General features: G+C 41.3%; 1 protein-coding gene across 2 annotated transcripts in view; it reads left to right on the top strand.

Moving 5' to 3' along the window:
- FAM222A (family with sequence similarity 222 member A) overlaps window positions 1–17,777 on the top strand; it is an 87,466-nt gene that overhangs the window by 37,732 nt on the left and 31,957 nt on the right. For both annotated transcript variants that reach the window (XM_040416588.1, XM_040416589.1), the window contains exon 2: window positions 15,585–15,705. In XM_040416588.1, coding sequence (XP_040272522.1) covers window positions 15,624–15,705 — 82 coding nt within the window. In that variant the 5' untranslated portion in view covers window positions 15,585–15,623. The remainder of the gene's footprint in view (window positions 1–15,584; window positions 15,706–17,777) is intronic.

The following is a 17,777-nucleotide window of genomic DNA, read 5'->3' as shown; positions in this document are numbered from 1 at the left end:
GCCACAGAGGGCGAAAGTATTTTCATCAACTTTATTTGTATTACAGGCTTAATTTATAAACTTAGATTTTTATAGGGGTTTGTTTCCCTTGGATGATGGGGGGAAAAAAGTGTGTATACAGTCATTAAAGTTGTGTTCTCAGAACGATCACTGTTGCTATCTACTAGCCGACATTCAAAGTCTTACCGCAACACACTTTTATGGTAATGGCCTGTTAAAAAAAAAAAAGTCACATTCTGCCAACTTTATTCTACTTTTCTGTTAATTCTTTTCTGTCAAACCATCTCAATGGTATACTATCCGTCATATTTAGGACCTAGAAACTTTTTTTTTTCCAGCTAAAAAGTGAATGTTCTAGGAAAACTCGGTCATTAACATACCAGATAAACAGAAGTATCGTAAAGAAACACTTGCTTTTTTGGTTTCATAAAACCCAGCCCTCTTCAAAGTGAATGTTTCATCAAAAATGAAAATGTAATATTTTATAAAGCACAGAACAGTTGAGAAAGGAATCTTTGGCACAGTTCTCGATGATTTTTTAAATTTATTTATTTTTTACTAACTCCGTCATCTTAATTGGCTTTATTTGGAACATGTAGTCACTGTCACCATGTATAGGGAATAAGTGACTTCCACAACATGACTTACAACTTCGAAAGGCTAGCAGGCTGTGGCCAATTTTGGCCATTTAAAAAAAATTGACATGAGTGAAGCATCGTGCAGGATGACTAATGGCAAACTTCAGCCTGTTAATCATGTAATCTGTTGTGTTGGAATGTTTCAGCTATTTTTAAATTAAACTAGATGTGGATGGCATGATCAGCCAATTACAGCTGGTCTTCAGCCACTTTGCAAAAACTCATTGCATATGTTGCTGGTGGAAACGTTTGTACAAGTGATCTGATGGTCAATTGATCGGCCACATTTTGGCAGATCATAATCTTATGTGCAGGATCAGCCTAAATTTATGTGTACCATAATCCGGGTGGATAGAAGAGGAGGCAGTTCTATCAGACTAAAGTCAAGAGACTTTCTCCAGCTTTACTGTTCTATCAAATTTACCTTAGGCAAAATTTCCGTATGTTGATTTTGCCTATAATTTAACCCCAAATTATTATAGTGATAATCATTACATTGGCTATAATGATCGTCCCCAACATCCAATTTTCTACATTTTTGAATGTTTTAAAATTTTAAACCAAGTCTGTTGGACCCAGAGGCTGATTGGCCATAGACCCTGAAGGTCTCCTCACAGCTTCCAGTTGGGTACATAGTGATCTGATGCTCTCTGCATTAATTAATGCTGGGAGCATCAGGTACTTATCCACCTGGCCAGCGATCGCAAGTGCCATTCCCAGAACGATGATACAGTTAAATACCGTGGTGAGGGCAGCATTATTTTGTAGAGCACTGTGGTATTTGATTCTGTTGAGACAGTATATTGTGCAGTGGTATTGGGTTCTGCTGGAGTGGTATTTTGTACTGCAGGCCCCGCTCACTTCTGTTGGCCCTACCTACTTGTGTTGCCCCACCTTGTGTCAATTTGGACCTGTCTACAAAATGGGGCCACTTTTAGTTTTTTTCCAGCGCCACTTTAAATTCCCAGTCCGCCCATTGTTGGACCTTTTGAAAAAATTATACTCATCTACTCCCCACTGCTCCATGCTGTGTCTTAGGGTCCATTCACACGTCTGCAAAATGGGTCCGCATCCGTTCCGCAATTTTGCGGAACAGTTGCAGACCCATTCATTTTTAATGGGGCTGGAATGTGATGTCCGCGTCCGCATTTGCGGATCCGCACTTCCATTTTGCAAAAAAATTGTACATGTCCTTGCGGCCCACAAAAGGCATTTTCTATGAGAGTGCCGGCGATGTGCGGTCCGCAAAATGCGGAACGCACATTGCTGGTGTCCATGTTTTGCGGATCCGAGAAAACACATACGGACGTGTAAATGGAGCCTTACAGTTCCCGTCTGTAAACTTCTGGATGGATGGGGTCACATGTCATTTCCTCAAGTGGCACTTCACTGCTAGGTCACATGCTGCTTGAGGCCAGTCATTGGCCACAGAAGCCCACGTGATCCTCTCCTTCTTGATGTTTAGAAAAGGCGACAAGAAGACTGCTGAATGGAGCCAGAACAGAGTGGCGGGGGCAGGTGAGTATGTTTTTTTTATTTTATTTTTTCAGTTTTTTTTTCAATAGCTCCAAATTTTAAAAAGTGCAAAAACTTAGAAAGCCCCTTCAATTGAGCTTTATAAAATGTTTCCTGATCCAATCCCTGCTTTTACTGTTAGTAATAAAAAAAAAAAAAAGAAAGCTGATCACAAGGGATATCTCAGTTATGGCAAAAAGCAGAGATTTGCTAGGATGGGAACAATTGGCCCTGTTCATACTAGCATCTATGCCTGGGATTGCAGCTCATCTGATTCACAAGCTGCTGTGTCCACGTCAACCATGAAGGGGACCTGGTGGTTGCATAGTGCTGATCGGCAGGGGTCTTCAAGGTTGGATCCCAACCGATCACACATTGATGGTTATTGCTATGACCAATGACAAGCTCAGCCAAGCTACTCTGCTGTACTTATTTGAACTCAATTTGCCTGCTTAGCTTGTTGCCATAGAAAGTGATGACACAGAGACAAGCAACCTTTTCATGTATTTAATACAATGCTGCAGATTGATTGTTGTGAAATGATTATTTCTCATTTGTTTTGCATACATACAAGACTTTGCTGTGCCGATTGTTACGTAGACACATTATGGTTACCCTAAAAAGATTGGCTTATTGTAGTTCAGTTATAGCAGGTGGACTATGAAAGGACGTTCCAGTTGAACTCTCTCAGGATGACATTTCGCATCGGCTGATGGGACGTGAGATGTACAATGTCCCAGTACTTAGCCTTAAATTAGTCATCAGCAGTGGGATTAATTTGGGATCAGGATGGACCCATTTAGTACAATCTGCCACAGCTTTAAGGATAAACTCTGCATACAATTACAGTGGTTAATAATTCCACTGCCTTTGTGTTTTTGTGCACCTGTCACAGGTGCGTCAATTATAATTTTTTATGTTTTTTTTCGACCATTGGTACTGCACGTGATTGAATGAGCATTAATACAATTATTCAGGCTCATAGATTTTCATCCATGTTTACATTAGGCAATGTGATGCCGACAATGAAAGATTTTTATGCCGTTCCAGTGCATTTCCGGTACCCCTCTGGCCGCTACTTTCTGGTGCCGACATGCAGCAAATGCCCACTCAGCAAATCTCTGGTTGAGGCAAGTCATCCATGGCCGCAACCAATAATTGACTAATCAGGCATTTACTGCCTGTTGAGAAGCTCAAAGAAGTAGAGGCCATTGGGGCACCAGAGAAGCATCTGAACGACCGTAGCGGGGGATAGGCAAGTATGATTTTATTTTTTTATTTTATTTACACCACTTTTTTTTTCTTTTTTTTTGCCCTGAGAACCCCTTTAACCGTATAGAGTTCAGGCTGAATGTGCGGAAAGTGATGAACTGTACAAATTTCAATTTGATTGAGGATTGATTGGTCATTAATATCTTATCGGTGAGGTACAGATTCCTGGCACCGCTGCTTGAAGAGGCATGCTGTGGGCTCCTCTACAGCATACCAAGTACAGCACCGTACAAGGTGTAGCAGCTTGGTATTGCAGTATGGGTCTGAGCTGCGCCTAGGCCATATGACCAATGAACATGATATCACTGACCTAGGAAGAGGCGGTAGGGTTGCCACCTTTCCCAACAAAAAATACCGGGCAAGTTAAGCCACACCCAAAGGGGGGGGTGGTTGTGGGGGCATGGCATAACACGGGGTGTGAAGTCACTGTCATACTGTGGCTCCCCAGGAATATTAAAGCCCCCATTAGCGCCCCCAGTAATAGTAATGCACCCAGTAATAGTAATGCCCCCTCAGAAATAGTAATGCCCGCATTAGTGTGCCCCAGTAAGAGTAATGGCCCTATTAGTGTGCACCAGAATGAATATTGCCCCCTATTAGTGCCCCCCAGTAAGAGTAATGCCCCCATTAGTGCCACCCAATAAGAATGCCCCTATTAGTGACCCCCAGTTAGAGTAATGTGGCCCTCATCCCCCGGGAACCGTCACTCAGGGCCGGCACACTGACTATAGAGTGTTGTGTGAGAGTCCGGCAGCTTTCCTGGGCCCTGTAACGGAGACCGGATGAGAGGGGAGGTGTCGTGATAGGAAAGGAGCGCAGCGGAAGAGCCGGGGATGGGAGGAGCGCAGGCCCGCAGCTCGTCTTATTGTTATCCGGCCTGATCTGGGAGTGAGAGCGGCGCAGTCCCTGCGCGGCGCCATGCTGTGGGGCGAGGGTTTGCTGCTCTCCTTCAGAAGCGTCTTCGTGCTCCTGCTCCTGACCACAGCAGCCCCCAGCTCTCCGGCTTCCAATTAATCCTGACCGGAGGCCTCGTCCTCTTCAGGTTCGAGCTGGTCCCGGAGTGCCGGACGCTCACAGCTCGCCGTCGCTCACTCACTGCCAGCTGTTAGGACCGTGAACGAGCAAGTCAGACAGTCTGCACTTCAGTTTGAAATAAATCCTGTGTCTGGGTCTGAGAAAGGCTTGTACCTGGGCACAGGATTACAAACCCGGACTGTCCGGGTCAATCACGTACGGGTGGCAACTCTAAGAGGCGGTGGAACTCACCAGAGCACATTGGTCACGACCTCTTCCAATGCCGTATCGGTGGCAGTGCTTGGTGTCGGAACCACACCGATCAGCTACTGATGAGGATAGGCCATCAATATTAAACTCCTGGAAAACCCCTTTAACTATAATCAACTGTCTTTAGCTAAAATTGTCAGGAAAGAAGGAGGTAACGCCAACATTTTATGACTATGTATCTTTAATAGTAGTGTTATCAGGGCGTAACATGGTTTTATTCACAGATCAGACTGTTCATGTCATTCAATAGGAAGTTTGCTGTATGCAGGGAAATATCTTCCCTCAGGTTTCAGAACCGCAAGTTCTATACATGCACTTATCATATGCCCTCACCACCCACATCAAATGAGAATTGAAGGCATATGATGCATTGCTTGCTCCTTTGACATGTTTTCCATATATGAGAAATGATATTGAAATGCAGTCATGTGTTCTTCATCGGTGGCCTGTGTGCTCTTGTTTGCCTCTGATCTTCTCTCCCTCCCCCCTGTGGCTCTTCCTCTCTATTCTTCCTGGTTCCTCCCCCACTCTGCCCCATCAACTGCAGATTTAGTTATGCATAGACAACTGTAGCAGAAAATCTAATTTGATGATTAGCAGAACTGCCAGGATCACTTCATGTCAAGAGATTCTATCTCTCTGCTTTCTCACTGATTAATCCCTCTCACAAAACAGCTGCAGTGAACTTGCCCCTAAGGGCTGATTGTAGCCATCAATGTATCTTCAGCATGTCCCGGCTATTGAGCACTGCAAAGCAGGCAAAATGAAAGCATGTCCATTGTAACCTCTGCTCTTTCGGGTAGTAATGTAGCCCCTGTTCATGAACTAATTCATGTTTCATGTGTTGAACTGACCTTCATTTCTCAAGCAATTTCTTCTAAGGCCGAGTTCACACTTCAGTTATTTGGTCAGTTATTTCCATCAGTTATTGAGAGCCAAAACCAGTAATGAAGCCTACTCAGAGATAAGGTATAATGTAAAGATTTCCTCCTGTTCTGTGTCTTTCGACCTGCACCTGGTTTTGGATCACAATAACTGATGGAAATAACTGAAGTGTGAACTCAGTCTATCCAACCAATATCTGTCCAATCAGACTAATAGTTGGTTAGTAAAACAAAAGATCTGTTGGTGTAATACAGCCCTAAGCTTTAGAACCAAACCTTCATAACTAACAATAAAATATATTCCTAATTAAAATGAACAATACATGACTTTAACAAGTGTTACCTTTCTAACTGACTGAATAATGAGGCCTGTCTTATACCTTGTATTCATCAAATGGCAGCCATATTGTTCCAACCTAAAAATATTCGAGCATGAGTGCCAGTTCCCAGGACCAGATAGGCCAAACATGGTTGTCAGACATTTCCAACTTGGAAGACACAATCGATAGGATTAGACGGGTAAAAAAGAACGTGTTATCTTTGTTTCACCCAAGAGGTCCCTAAAGGTTATTCAGTGGGGTTTTCACCAAAATATGGGCCAGATTTAAGGGGATTCTATTGAGTACATTGATATAACTATAAGTCACCAAATGTGCTCCAACTTTCTGCTATAGCCACAAATGAAACTTGGTCTCTGAACTATGGACTCTAAGCTCAGCATATGTGAAGGGGTCAGTGTCGTGCTTTCGTTCATAACTTTAGGACACATGCATTGAGGGTCTGAGGGTATCTCGCATCCATAGACAAGCACGTGTAAACAGACAATGCCCCACTCTCACTGTAACCATAGTTCCAAGATTATTGTTGGGGAACCTTATTCCAGTTTTAAAAGGTTTAGCTGACCATAGACATCCAACAGCTGTTAACTACAAACAGCCTGGTTTCCCCATAAAAATCTTGTCTTTAGTCTTAGGCTACCTTCACACTAGCGTTTTAGTTTTCCGGTATTGAGTCCCATTCATTGTCAATGGGGACAAAACTGAACTGAACAGAATGCTCCAAAATGCATTCCGTTCCGTTTAGTTGTGTTCCCATACCGGAGAGCAAACCGCAACATGTTGTAGTTCGTTTTGCGTCCTGGGATGCGGAGCAAGACATGACGCCCGTCATGACCCCCAATGCAAGTCAATGGGGATGGATCCGCTTTCTCTGCCACAATAGAAAACTGATCCGTCCCCCATTGACTTTCAGTGGAGTTCATGACGGATCCGTCTTGGCAATGTTAAAGATAATACAACCGGATCTGTTCATAACGGATGCAGATGGTTGTTTTATCAGTAACGGAAGCGTTTTTGCTGAACCCTACCGGATCAAGTAAAAACGCTAGTGTGAAAGTAGCCTTAGACAATGTGTGGTTTTTCGGTGGAGATAAGGAGCTGCCAGACATCTCTGCAACTATGTATCTCAAGAGAATGACTAGAATTGGTCTATGAGCAGTCCTTATAGTTACAAGATTGATGTCTGTGGGAGAATTTAATATTTATTGGAGCAAGTTGAGTGTTTAGTTGCTTAAGCCAATTATTTCTTGAGATCTCCTCCTTTAAGTTCAGAGGTTTTTTAAAAAGGACTAGAAAATGCAATGCAATCTGAAAAAAACATATTATAGAGCAGGAGAAGCTGGGCAGCTTGATATACATTTTTGTGGAGAAAGATTTATTAAAACCTGTAATTTATACATTTATACCTTTTGCTTTTTCCACCTTCTGTGAACAGCTATTGGTACAGGAGGAGGTGTTATCTGTGACTGATAGCATTGTGTGTATAAGTATGACTTGTCAGTCACTGATAACACCTCCTCCTGTACCAGTAGGTGTTCATAGGAGGTGGAAAAAGCAAAGACATAAATGTATAAATTACAGGTTTTACTGAATCTTGTCCTAGAAAACTAAATATCAATCTGCTCAGCTCCTCCCGCTCTATAACATGGTGCTTTCAGACTGCATTGAATTTTGTGGAGATTGGTCTTCTTTAAAGCCCCAGATCTCAACATAACAGATTTACTTTTATGATGCTACTAATTTATTTGTTTGATATATTGTATGAAACAATAGAGGTACAGCAAATCCTCCTTAGTAAGTTTCCCCTTGATAGTGATTCAGTATTGGCTGTGTTCCTTTTTTTAGTATTATACCACTATATGCTGTAACCTCTCTTCTATTGGAGGTCAGATGTGGTCGTCAGTCATTAGTCCTGAGAACACTATAATTTGCTATTTCCGTCTGAGTGGCTACAGTCTTCTTGTGGATGGGGTAGTGGAAACAACAGAGTTAATGGCTATATATATGTTCATGCATGCTTGTTTGGAGGTAAGGAAGCAAATTCATTTACTACTGAACGGTGGAAGAGCAGTTGCCTGGAGGCAGGCTTGAATTGTTGGCAAATATGTTTTTATTTAGAAAAGGCTTATGCTGTGTGTTTCTGCATATGCTTTCTGTATATGTTTCGGGAGGGGGAGGGTCATTATTTTATAACTGATTGGGGTGAATTTCGTTAATCAATATGTGCTGTTTCCTTAGTGCATTTTTACAGCAGATATCTATTATCTATGGCTCTATAGGAAAATAATAATGTGTGTGTGTGTATATATATATATATATTATACAGTATATGTCATTTTTATATATATTTTTTTTTATACTAAATTAGGTTCCTATTTTGCTGCGGTGTTTGTATTTCATCTATTATGTTCCGTACAGAATATGTTGAATGTTTCTGTCAAAATGTGGCAGAGCTGTAAATCATGCAGACACGAGTTTGCAAGCGCCTCTTTGTCATGCATTCTTGATGGTAAATAGTGGTACCTTGTGACATAAGGAGCTATAAAAAAATCAGTTTGGTACAGTTCCCGGGGTGGGGGTGGGGGTTGGGTGGAGTTGTACTCATCTTGCATGGTTTGATTATACACATGGCCAGAGGTTGTAAGTTTGCCTTGATGGCGACATACTTTCCTATAGTTTGCTAGCAAGTGGCCCAATAGCTTGAGGACACAGCAGTTGGAATATAAGGTATTGGCCTGGGGTGGATTTTATGAAAACTCCACTGCAGAGTTTTTTCAAATATCTGTGGGGGCGTTCCACTAGTTATAATGACTAAATAGAGGGTGCCTCAACTGGATGGTTAAGGCTCAGGCAGATGCAATGTAGTGCTGCCATCGTACCAGACCAGAACGATCTCCAAATACAGAATTGCTCCGGCCTATCCAGTTGTTAAGTGTAGGAGGCACAATGACATCACTGCATAGCACCTGCCTATGCTAAACCATTGGTCACAGGGAGCTGATGGCTCCCTGCTCCACCATTGTATTCAACTGTATCCACTTTGCAGTAGGGGCCTCATGAAAACTCCAGCAATTAACCTTACAAGTTAAAAAAAACTCGCATTGGCCCCCAGCAGTAAATACTAGCAGGTCCAGTGGTTTACCGCTTGAGTGGCAACCAAAGTTTTGGCCCATTCTTAAATAGTGTAAGTTCTAAGTGTAAGATCTGCAGAAACTTTTTCTGTGGGCCATGGATCGGATCCAGTGGGAGAATTCTTGCATGATCACTTCTTTGCTCACATAAAAAGTTAATTAAAAAAAATTGAATGAAAAGAAACAAATGAGCAAGCGCTTTAAAAGCCGTACTGCGAGCTCCTCCATTTGCCTTTGAGAGAGAGCAGGAGGACAGATGGAATTTAGACAGGCGTTTAGAGTAATTACTCTGTAACGAGGATTTTGTTGTGAAATTAGTATCTTAAGGAGGTGGCGCAGATATCTTTCAAAGGATGAATACCTCATTAAGAATCTGAATAAAGGAAATAAAAGGAAGTGACGGTTTACAATTGGAGCTCGGCAGACACCTGCCTGGTTTTAAATAACAGCTTTGTCCTTCGGCTTTTAAAACTTGTATCAGTTTTGCTGAACTGCTTTGTTTTAAGTGATACAAATCGCTTGTGTTTTGCATACCGCAGAAAGTCTGTAATTCTAAAAATGTATGTCACAGTAAAATGAATGCTTCTGCTTGCAAGCCTCCATTACCTAAATACAAGACACAATATTTATTTTTGTTAGACCTTTAAAAGTACTTTTGACTTGGAAACATAGAATTTTGATGACGGGTAAATGTTCCTGACCCATAGGTTGCCTTATCAGTAGCTGGCACACCACGGTCACAAGTATATTCTTTACAACCAAACAGTAAGGTTTTCTATTAATATTTCACCACTGCTATGTGTTATCTCATCGGAACAATTGCAGAGTTATCATTGATGTGATCCCTTCTAGAGTGGTTGATTTTAGTGTCATAGCATCCTAAAGGTGGCCATACACATGAGACAGAAGTAGAAAGTTGGTTGAAAACCTGAAAATGAACGATTGTCTGGTGAACAACTGTTACCGTAATACATCCATATTGGATGTTACAGTTAATCAAACTGGCCACACATGTTCCATGACACCAAGCCAAGGATAAACTTTATTTTTTTTTGTGGAATGTTCTTCTACGTAATGATAGTTTGGGTAACCACAGGCTACATCCTAAGCGGTCAAGTACTGGCAATGATCGGTCAAGTATTTTAAACACGACAGACTTTGTGTGTGTCCATACACTTTTAATAGTTGTTGGACAAATGCTTGTTTGGCCAACATTTCTCTCCCGATTCCCTCATACATGCTCATCTCATGCGTGCATTTTCAGTGGGAAGAGAGGAGAAAAAGCAGACCACTCTGGTGACTGCTTATTTTCTGGAAGAACAAAAGGATCAGGCACTAAAATTTAGCATGTATGAGAAGCTCCTGACTCTCCCCCAGTGTCATGAAAGAGTCATGCGCTCCCTCCTATACACATTACATGGTCAACTGCCCCATTGAAAACGGCAGGTTTGGCCACCAGTACTCTAACGTGTTTGGGGCCTTTATTTCCAGTCAATGACTGTCCTCATTGGCTAAAACAATTGTTTGTTATATTTCACCCCACAAATGATACTTTTGGAAGTTGTCGATTTTGATCAACATTAGACTAAAGTATGCGTGTGGCTACCTTAACGTTGTCCAGAATAGCTTAGCAAGTGGTTATTCCAACTGAGAAGCTGAAGGTTCTACACCCTAGCTGCCCATGCACATTATATATCATCAAATGAATGATCTTATGGCCAATAGCTATGACTCTTGACTTTCACACACCATGGCCACATATCCATGGTTCAATCTTTCAGATACCTGAGTTTCCAAGCAGAAGATGGGAAAGGTGAGAGGAGTTGTCAGACTTTCCCATAAATGTTTGGTTGATAAATTGCATTTATATGCTTCTTCGTTGCACCGGTGCGCCCCTAGTTCTGTTTAGGAACCCTGTACGCTAATTAATAGCATCGGTACAGGGAGAAGAAGACATCAGCTTTTCTCAGTGGGCGTCTCTTCTCCCTGGCTTTGGCGCTGTCCAATCACAGCGGACCGCGTCACAGCCAGGGAGAAGGTGAACTGTTTTTTCTCAATGGCTGTGACGTGGTCTACTGTGATTGGACAGCTCCACAGCCAGGGAGAAGAGACGCCCACTGAGAAAAGCTGATGTCTTCCACTCCCTGTACCGATGACATTAATTAGCGTATAGGGTGCCTAAATAGAACGAGGGGCGCAACGGAGAAGCATATCATGAAAAAAATTTGCGATATGACATCTACTGAACATGGGCTACAGTGTGAGGTATTGCTTTTATAAAGTAAAAACTGGTGAAAAGTCCTCTTTAAGATGTTGAAGCCAAGTTACTGCAGTCATACAATGGGTCACAATTATTCATAATGTCGTAAAGACCAGTTGTGTTGGTACACGTCTGCTAAAGTTGACATACCTTGATAAGTCATAAAATGGGCACAAGCCCCGTATTAGGTGTCCGCTGTTGTCGATATGATACACTTTTTAAAAAAGTTTAAGGACAGATTTAAGCGCTTTGTCAATTGATCTGAATGGACCGTTGCTTAGAATGTGTCCGTTTCATGACTGGAATCTGAGTGGTACAGAAGGTGGCAAAAGCCCTTTCAGTCTGGAACCTGAGACTTTTTACCATTGTGATCGCTTCACAAACATCTATGGCATATCAGCAGATGCTGTCATTTTGAATGTGTTACCCCTTTAACACAGAATGATTGTTTTGACAGATTTGACAAAGATTGGAAGCTGTAGATTGTTTTAATGACCTGAAATTGATCTAACATGCACTCCATAATAACTTCATTTTCTTCCACTCAGTTGAACATTTGTAGTGTTGTTTATGAGCTATTTGATGAACTTTTTGTATTCTTTCAGGTATTGTATAGATAGGTTTAGGTGTACACATCTGTTAAGTACATTCCAGTTCTCTACAGGCAGAACGGAGTGCATTTATTTTAATTTGTTTTACCCAAATTTTGTGTCATTCAATTCAAGATAATCAAGGAGTGAGAGAATGGAAAAGGGAGGGAGAAAGAGGGGAAAAAGAGACTTTTAAGGGCAATCACAGCCCTTTCTGAATAACTTTGAACCACATCAAATGAGACGGTCATTTGGCTGAATCAGACCTGAAGAAATTTCCTCCTCTCTAGTTCCCCTATTCCCCATTTGCTTTGACATTGTGTACAGTCTTGCCAATAGAGCTTTGTTGAATCGGAGAGAGAGACCAAGTACCATAAACCATGTACACCAGTAAAAGGAAGAAAACAAAGATAAATGCCACAAATTTTGTATATTCAAGAACATATATAAATATTTCAGTACAGTTCTCGATTACCACTGAGCATTGCTAGTTCTGGTAACTATAACCTAATCAGGAAGAATTCCAGCACTCCAACTACAAAAACATAAAATCCTACAGTATGTATATTGACTGTAGCATGGTATTTCCACTACTCCCATTACGATAGACCAAATATACAGAAAATGGTTTCACAAATTGATCTTGAAGTTACTGAAAGCTCATGCTAATAGTTGTCTCTAGTTGCACAAGGCCTCTCCTATTTTATTCGCTCATTAACCTTTTCACAGGAGTGCACCTTACCATGCATTTGTTACAGATGCAAGAACTTCTCCCCCGCTGATGCTTAGGAGTGTTTATCTACAATTACTCCAAGCTTCAGATGTTTACTTTAATAGCTTGGGGTCATCCCAGTGCTGACTGTCAGGGAATAGATGGAAACCTGATGAGGTTAGTTTTATTTTGTGCCATGTTTTTCAGCATTTTTTTGTGTGGTGTTTTTGCACCTGTATTTTTTGCAGCATTTTTTTTGCTTTAAACCGCCAGCTCCAGATGTTAGCTGAAGGTCTATGGGGAATATAAAACACAGGACACACAAGTGTTTTGGGTGTTTCTGACATTTATGTTCATTAGTTGACATTTTTTATCTTTCTGGCTACTTTTCAAAAAACATATGCTATGCAAATGTGAGTGTGTGTGTGTGTGTGTGTGTGTGTGTGTGTGTAATATATATAGTTTTTTTGTTTTTATAATACGAGCACCCTTTATGTATAAAGTAAATGGCATGATAATATACGAGGGGCAAAATCACCAGGTATTATAAGGAGTCAAAGCATCCTTTGTAATACTGAACTATAGTACTTCACCCACAGAATTTTTTAGGGCCTTACTGTTCCTTTGTATGGCATCAACCATCTTTTCCGGAAAGGGTTGTCCAGTAGTTTAGTGATAAATCCTGTTAAACCCCCCTCGGCTGCGTTGTTGATGGTGGTCCTCATTGGTATTTGTTTCCTTTGCTTCAGCGATGATGTCCCATACATGTTAATGACCACTGCAGCCAGTCACTGGCCTCAGCCATCTCGTATTATACATGCTGGCATCGCCACTGAGGTTAGTGATTGGCTGCATTGGTCACATGGATGTATGTGATGACATTGCTGCAGCAAAGGGAATAATGACCAGCGAGGCCCACCAGAGCTTCAGCACTGGAATGTCAGGAGATTTTACAGGTAAGTAATGTTTTTGTTTTTTTATCATATGTCCTGCTGTTAGCTGAATAAAAAAAAAATCCTGTACAGCACATTCAAAAATTCCTTAAAGGGTTTCTGTCACCTAAAAAATGGGTATTAACCTGGCTGACATTAGTGATGTACTAATGTCAGCTGAACAAAACTATATTAGTGACATCTCGCTGCGTGCCGCCGTTATTGAGAAAAAATAACTTTTATAATCTGCAAATGAGACTCTAGGAGCAGGGGGGGCGTTGTTCCTGCTCCTAGAGGCTCCATTCTCCCACCTCTGGCCACTCCCTGCTACACTAGATTGACAGGGCAGGCATCGTTGGTCTCCTACCTCCGGCACTGTCTGCAGTGTAAATCTCACGCCGTTCAGTATTCGGCGCAGGCGCAGTGAGTGAAGGACGCTCGTCGGCTGCCAGCATCCTCAATGTGCCTGCGCCGAATTCTGAACGGCGCGAGATTTACACTGCAGACTTAATCTTTAAGAATGGTGAAAATCTTTTTTATATAACCCCCCTAAAAAGACAAGTGGGCACTGCCGCTGCCTGGTCCAGTCTCCAGAGTTCAGACTCCACAGGTGACAAGGCTTCTTCACTAGTGTTGATCGCGAATATTCTAATCGCGAATATCGGCACTTTGAGAACTCTCGAAAATGTAGAATATAGTGCTATATATTCGTAATCGCGAATATTCTATTTTTTTTCAGCAGTAACCTCTCTTCTTGCTTTTGGGCCAATGAGAAGGCTCCTGTCTAAACTGTTGTTAAAAGCCGTCCCATAAATTTCAGTGGTCGGGTAAACGGACAAAAATAGGTCACTTCCTACTTTTTGACGGTCACTGGCTGTTAAAAAGGTCCACAGACTTCAATCAGCTTTAAAAATGGCCTTGTGATGACCGTTGCTTAAACATCTGTCAAACTTGTTTTTCAGGTTTGTGTGCATGTAGCCTTTGAATTCTTAGAATTCTTAAATAAAATTAATGTTTACGCTAAAATGGGTAGACTTCTGGCATCTCAAGCCTTTTCCCTTAAAGGGTTTATCTCATGAGTAATGTAAAAACTGAAAATCCTTTCATATAGTACATGACAATCTTTTTCTGAAGAAAAAATAAAACCAGCCCTGTACCTCACATGGAACCAGAGATCTCCCCATTCATTGCTCCGGTTGCTCTGATTAGAGTTATTTCAAGCTGGCAGCTTAGGGGGCGTGTCCTTCCTGCTGCAGCTCTCTTCCTGTAGCTGCCACAGTTTCTAACAGAAGATATAACTAGTCACAGTTAAGGGATGAAACTGAGCATGTGCGTCCATTTCAATGAGGTGGATAGAGAAATCTCGGAAAGAACAAACAGCGCTATACAGATTTTTTTATTGAATAACTTGGTGGTTATACAAAAATTTTTTATTACATGCAATTACTAAAATATGTAGATTCAGGTGCTGGTTTGTAAATTGTTAAATATTTTTCACGGGACAACCTCTCTCATTCGTGGTCTTTTCCACAATTTTGTAAGTGAAATACATGACTCCCTAGAAAACAAAGAGCAAGTAAGAAGCTTTAATATATTCTTCTAATCCTATAAGAAGTTTTTTCCCTGTGTAAATATTTTAACCGCTTATTCTTAGAATATAGATGACTTTATTGCAGCCACATAATTGATGTGGCATGTAACAGAGGGCTTTTCACAGTCACTGATGTAGATGGCTGCAATCTCCCCTTGCTGTGAATAACATGCAGCAGACTTTTCCTGTCAACGGATCACATTGCTGCCGTCTAGTACTTCATATTGTGGGATTTCAATTTGCAGGTCTCATAATTGCCAGCAGCTCCTAATTTCCAGGGACGATCCTATGTTTTGATGATGGATGTTTCAATGCCTCTAATGCTCTATTTTTTTTTTTATTTTCCCTTCATACTGAAGAATGTAAAATGATTACAGTAATGTTCTACCTAACCCGGTCGCAATGTATTAAGTCATGTTATTAATGTCTTCTTGCAGTGTGACCATCTGCCTAGGTGACCATAAGCCCCTGTAACCATGTTGGCCTGCCTTCAAAGAACCCAGAATCCTCCAGTAAAGCACCTCGTATGTTCAAACAAGGGGCTGGAGCCTCGAAAGTGTAAGTAAAAAAATAAGATTGATATGTTCACTTTGTATTTTATTTTTGCCTTTTATATATCTTTTTTTTGTAATATTACATTATGATGCGCTATAGACGCTGATTTTTAACTCCTGCATAGGTTTATCATTTGAGTGGAATGAGCTAATGGTGGAATTCTTTAAAGGGGTTTTCCGAGACTTTTATACTGATGACCTATCCTCCGATCGGTGGGGTTCTGACATTCCGCCAATCAGCTGTTTGGAAAGGCAGCAGTGCTCGCAATAGCGACACGGCTGTCTCGCAGCTTTGCCAATTCCATGCGACGTCACTTTCTTTGGTCACATGGCCTGAAGTGAATGGGGCTGAGTTGCGATACCAAGCAAAGCCACTATGCAGTGTACAGCGCTGTGGTTAGTGAACTGAGAGAAGGCGCGAGCGCTGGTGCCTTCTCAAACAGCTGATCGGCAGGGGTCCCAGATGTCGAACCCCCACTTATCAAATACTTCTGACCCATCCAAAGGATAGGTCATCAGTATAAAAGTCTTGTGAAATCCCTTTAACTAAATGTGTCGTCTTTTTATGTTAAAAATGTTTTTAAAGAATTTTGGTGGTTATTTTTCATTTTCCATGTCCGTGTCTATACTACAATAATAAGCGTCTCTTTATAGTCTGTACAGATCACTTTTCAGCAGTCCTCTCACTATCATTACAGGCGGGATTAGAATGACAGAGATCATCTAAATGTTCATAACACAATAGGTGATATCACAGCTTGTCTACTCGCTCAGGTCACAGATCATGCCTAAAAAAAACTCCCCCATAGAAGTCAGTGGAGGTCCCCCACCTTTTCATTGTGTCTAAGGCCCATGGTGGCTGCTGTAAAGCATATCTCTAAATGCTGTTAACATCTCAGGCAAGATTGATGTCCCCATATATAGGAAATAGAACAGAAAACTACAATCCGAAAATAAAACAGATTACTAAAAATGTGTTACTATCTGGTTTTAACTGGCAGAAAAATATAGGTGACACATTTCCTTTAATGAATATTAAATACAGTAGACTACTATCTACCCTGTGTGCACATGACTTGATGGTTTTTGCAAAAAAAATAATTAAAAAAATTATAGATATAATAAGTCCAGTCAGGACGGAGGGGAATCTCCTATATCTATTTACTGTATATAGTTATATGTACAAGGTGGGAAGACCAGCTCCATTTTAACCTGCATTCGATTCAGTACATTTATGCTCCTTTTCCAGTCAGCGCTGAAGAGGTTAAGCTGTCTAAATGCAGCACTGAGGCCCTCAGCTGAAACAGTCTTCCATATCCAGTGGCACCAGTGAGAGATATGACAGGGGCTGATAAGGCCCTTTTCACTTATTTCAATAGGCCTCTATTTTAATACAGCTCCCTTTGTCTAAATTCTGGGTGATTTCACTCCTTATCCCTCTCTCTTTATTATGTGTGCCTTTTTAACTCCTACCCTGCCAAACAGGGCCTAGGACGTCAATACAGAGAGCCTCTAGTTAATGAATAATATATTGCTCCGCTCTCATGCCGCTCGCATTTCTGAGGTAAATCATTGTCCCGGTTTAGGGACCAGTTCCTATGGTATGAAAATAAGAGTTTGGGTCAAGCTGGGTTTATAATGCAGATTAACTCCCGACTAAAGAGGCTTGATTGTAATGTCTGTTCATCACGTGGCTGAGAATTACAGTCCATCTCTGAGCAGCCGGTGACAGGCTTCTACTAATGAAGGTTAAACTGTTTGAAATAAGTACCTATGATATTATTTAGCTTCCTGTAATCATAGCACATGTAACTTCACCATAAATCAGGCCAAGGAGAGAGAAATACATTAAATATTAAAGCGCCACAGTAATGGAGGCGAGTACAGTAATGGCTTTATTTTATGCAGCAAAGTGGTAAAGAAAGGAGATGTTAGGTCATCATGACTGGTTGAGTTAGGTATTAAACTATACCTCCGTTATGGAATAAAGACACTTTTCCATGCTAGGCTTTGGTTTAAAGCAGGAGCATGGAACCTTTTTGCTGCCGAGGGCCAATTGGATATTTATAACATCGT

Source organism: Bufo bufo, chromosome 2 (genome assembly GCF_905171765.1).
Source record: "Bufo bufo chromosome 2, aBufBuf1.1, whole genome shotgun sequence".
In the NCBI taxonomy this organism is placed as follows: Eukaryota; Metazoa; Chordata; class Amphibia; order Anura; family Bufonidae; genus Bufo; species Bufo bufo.
The sequence above is the reverse complement of the archived record's forward strand: the minus strand, read 5'-3'. Positions and strand labels throughout refer to the sequence as shown.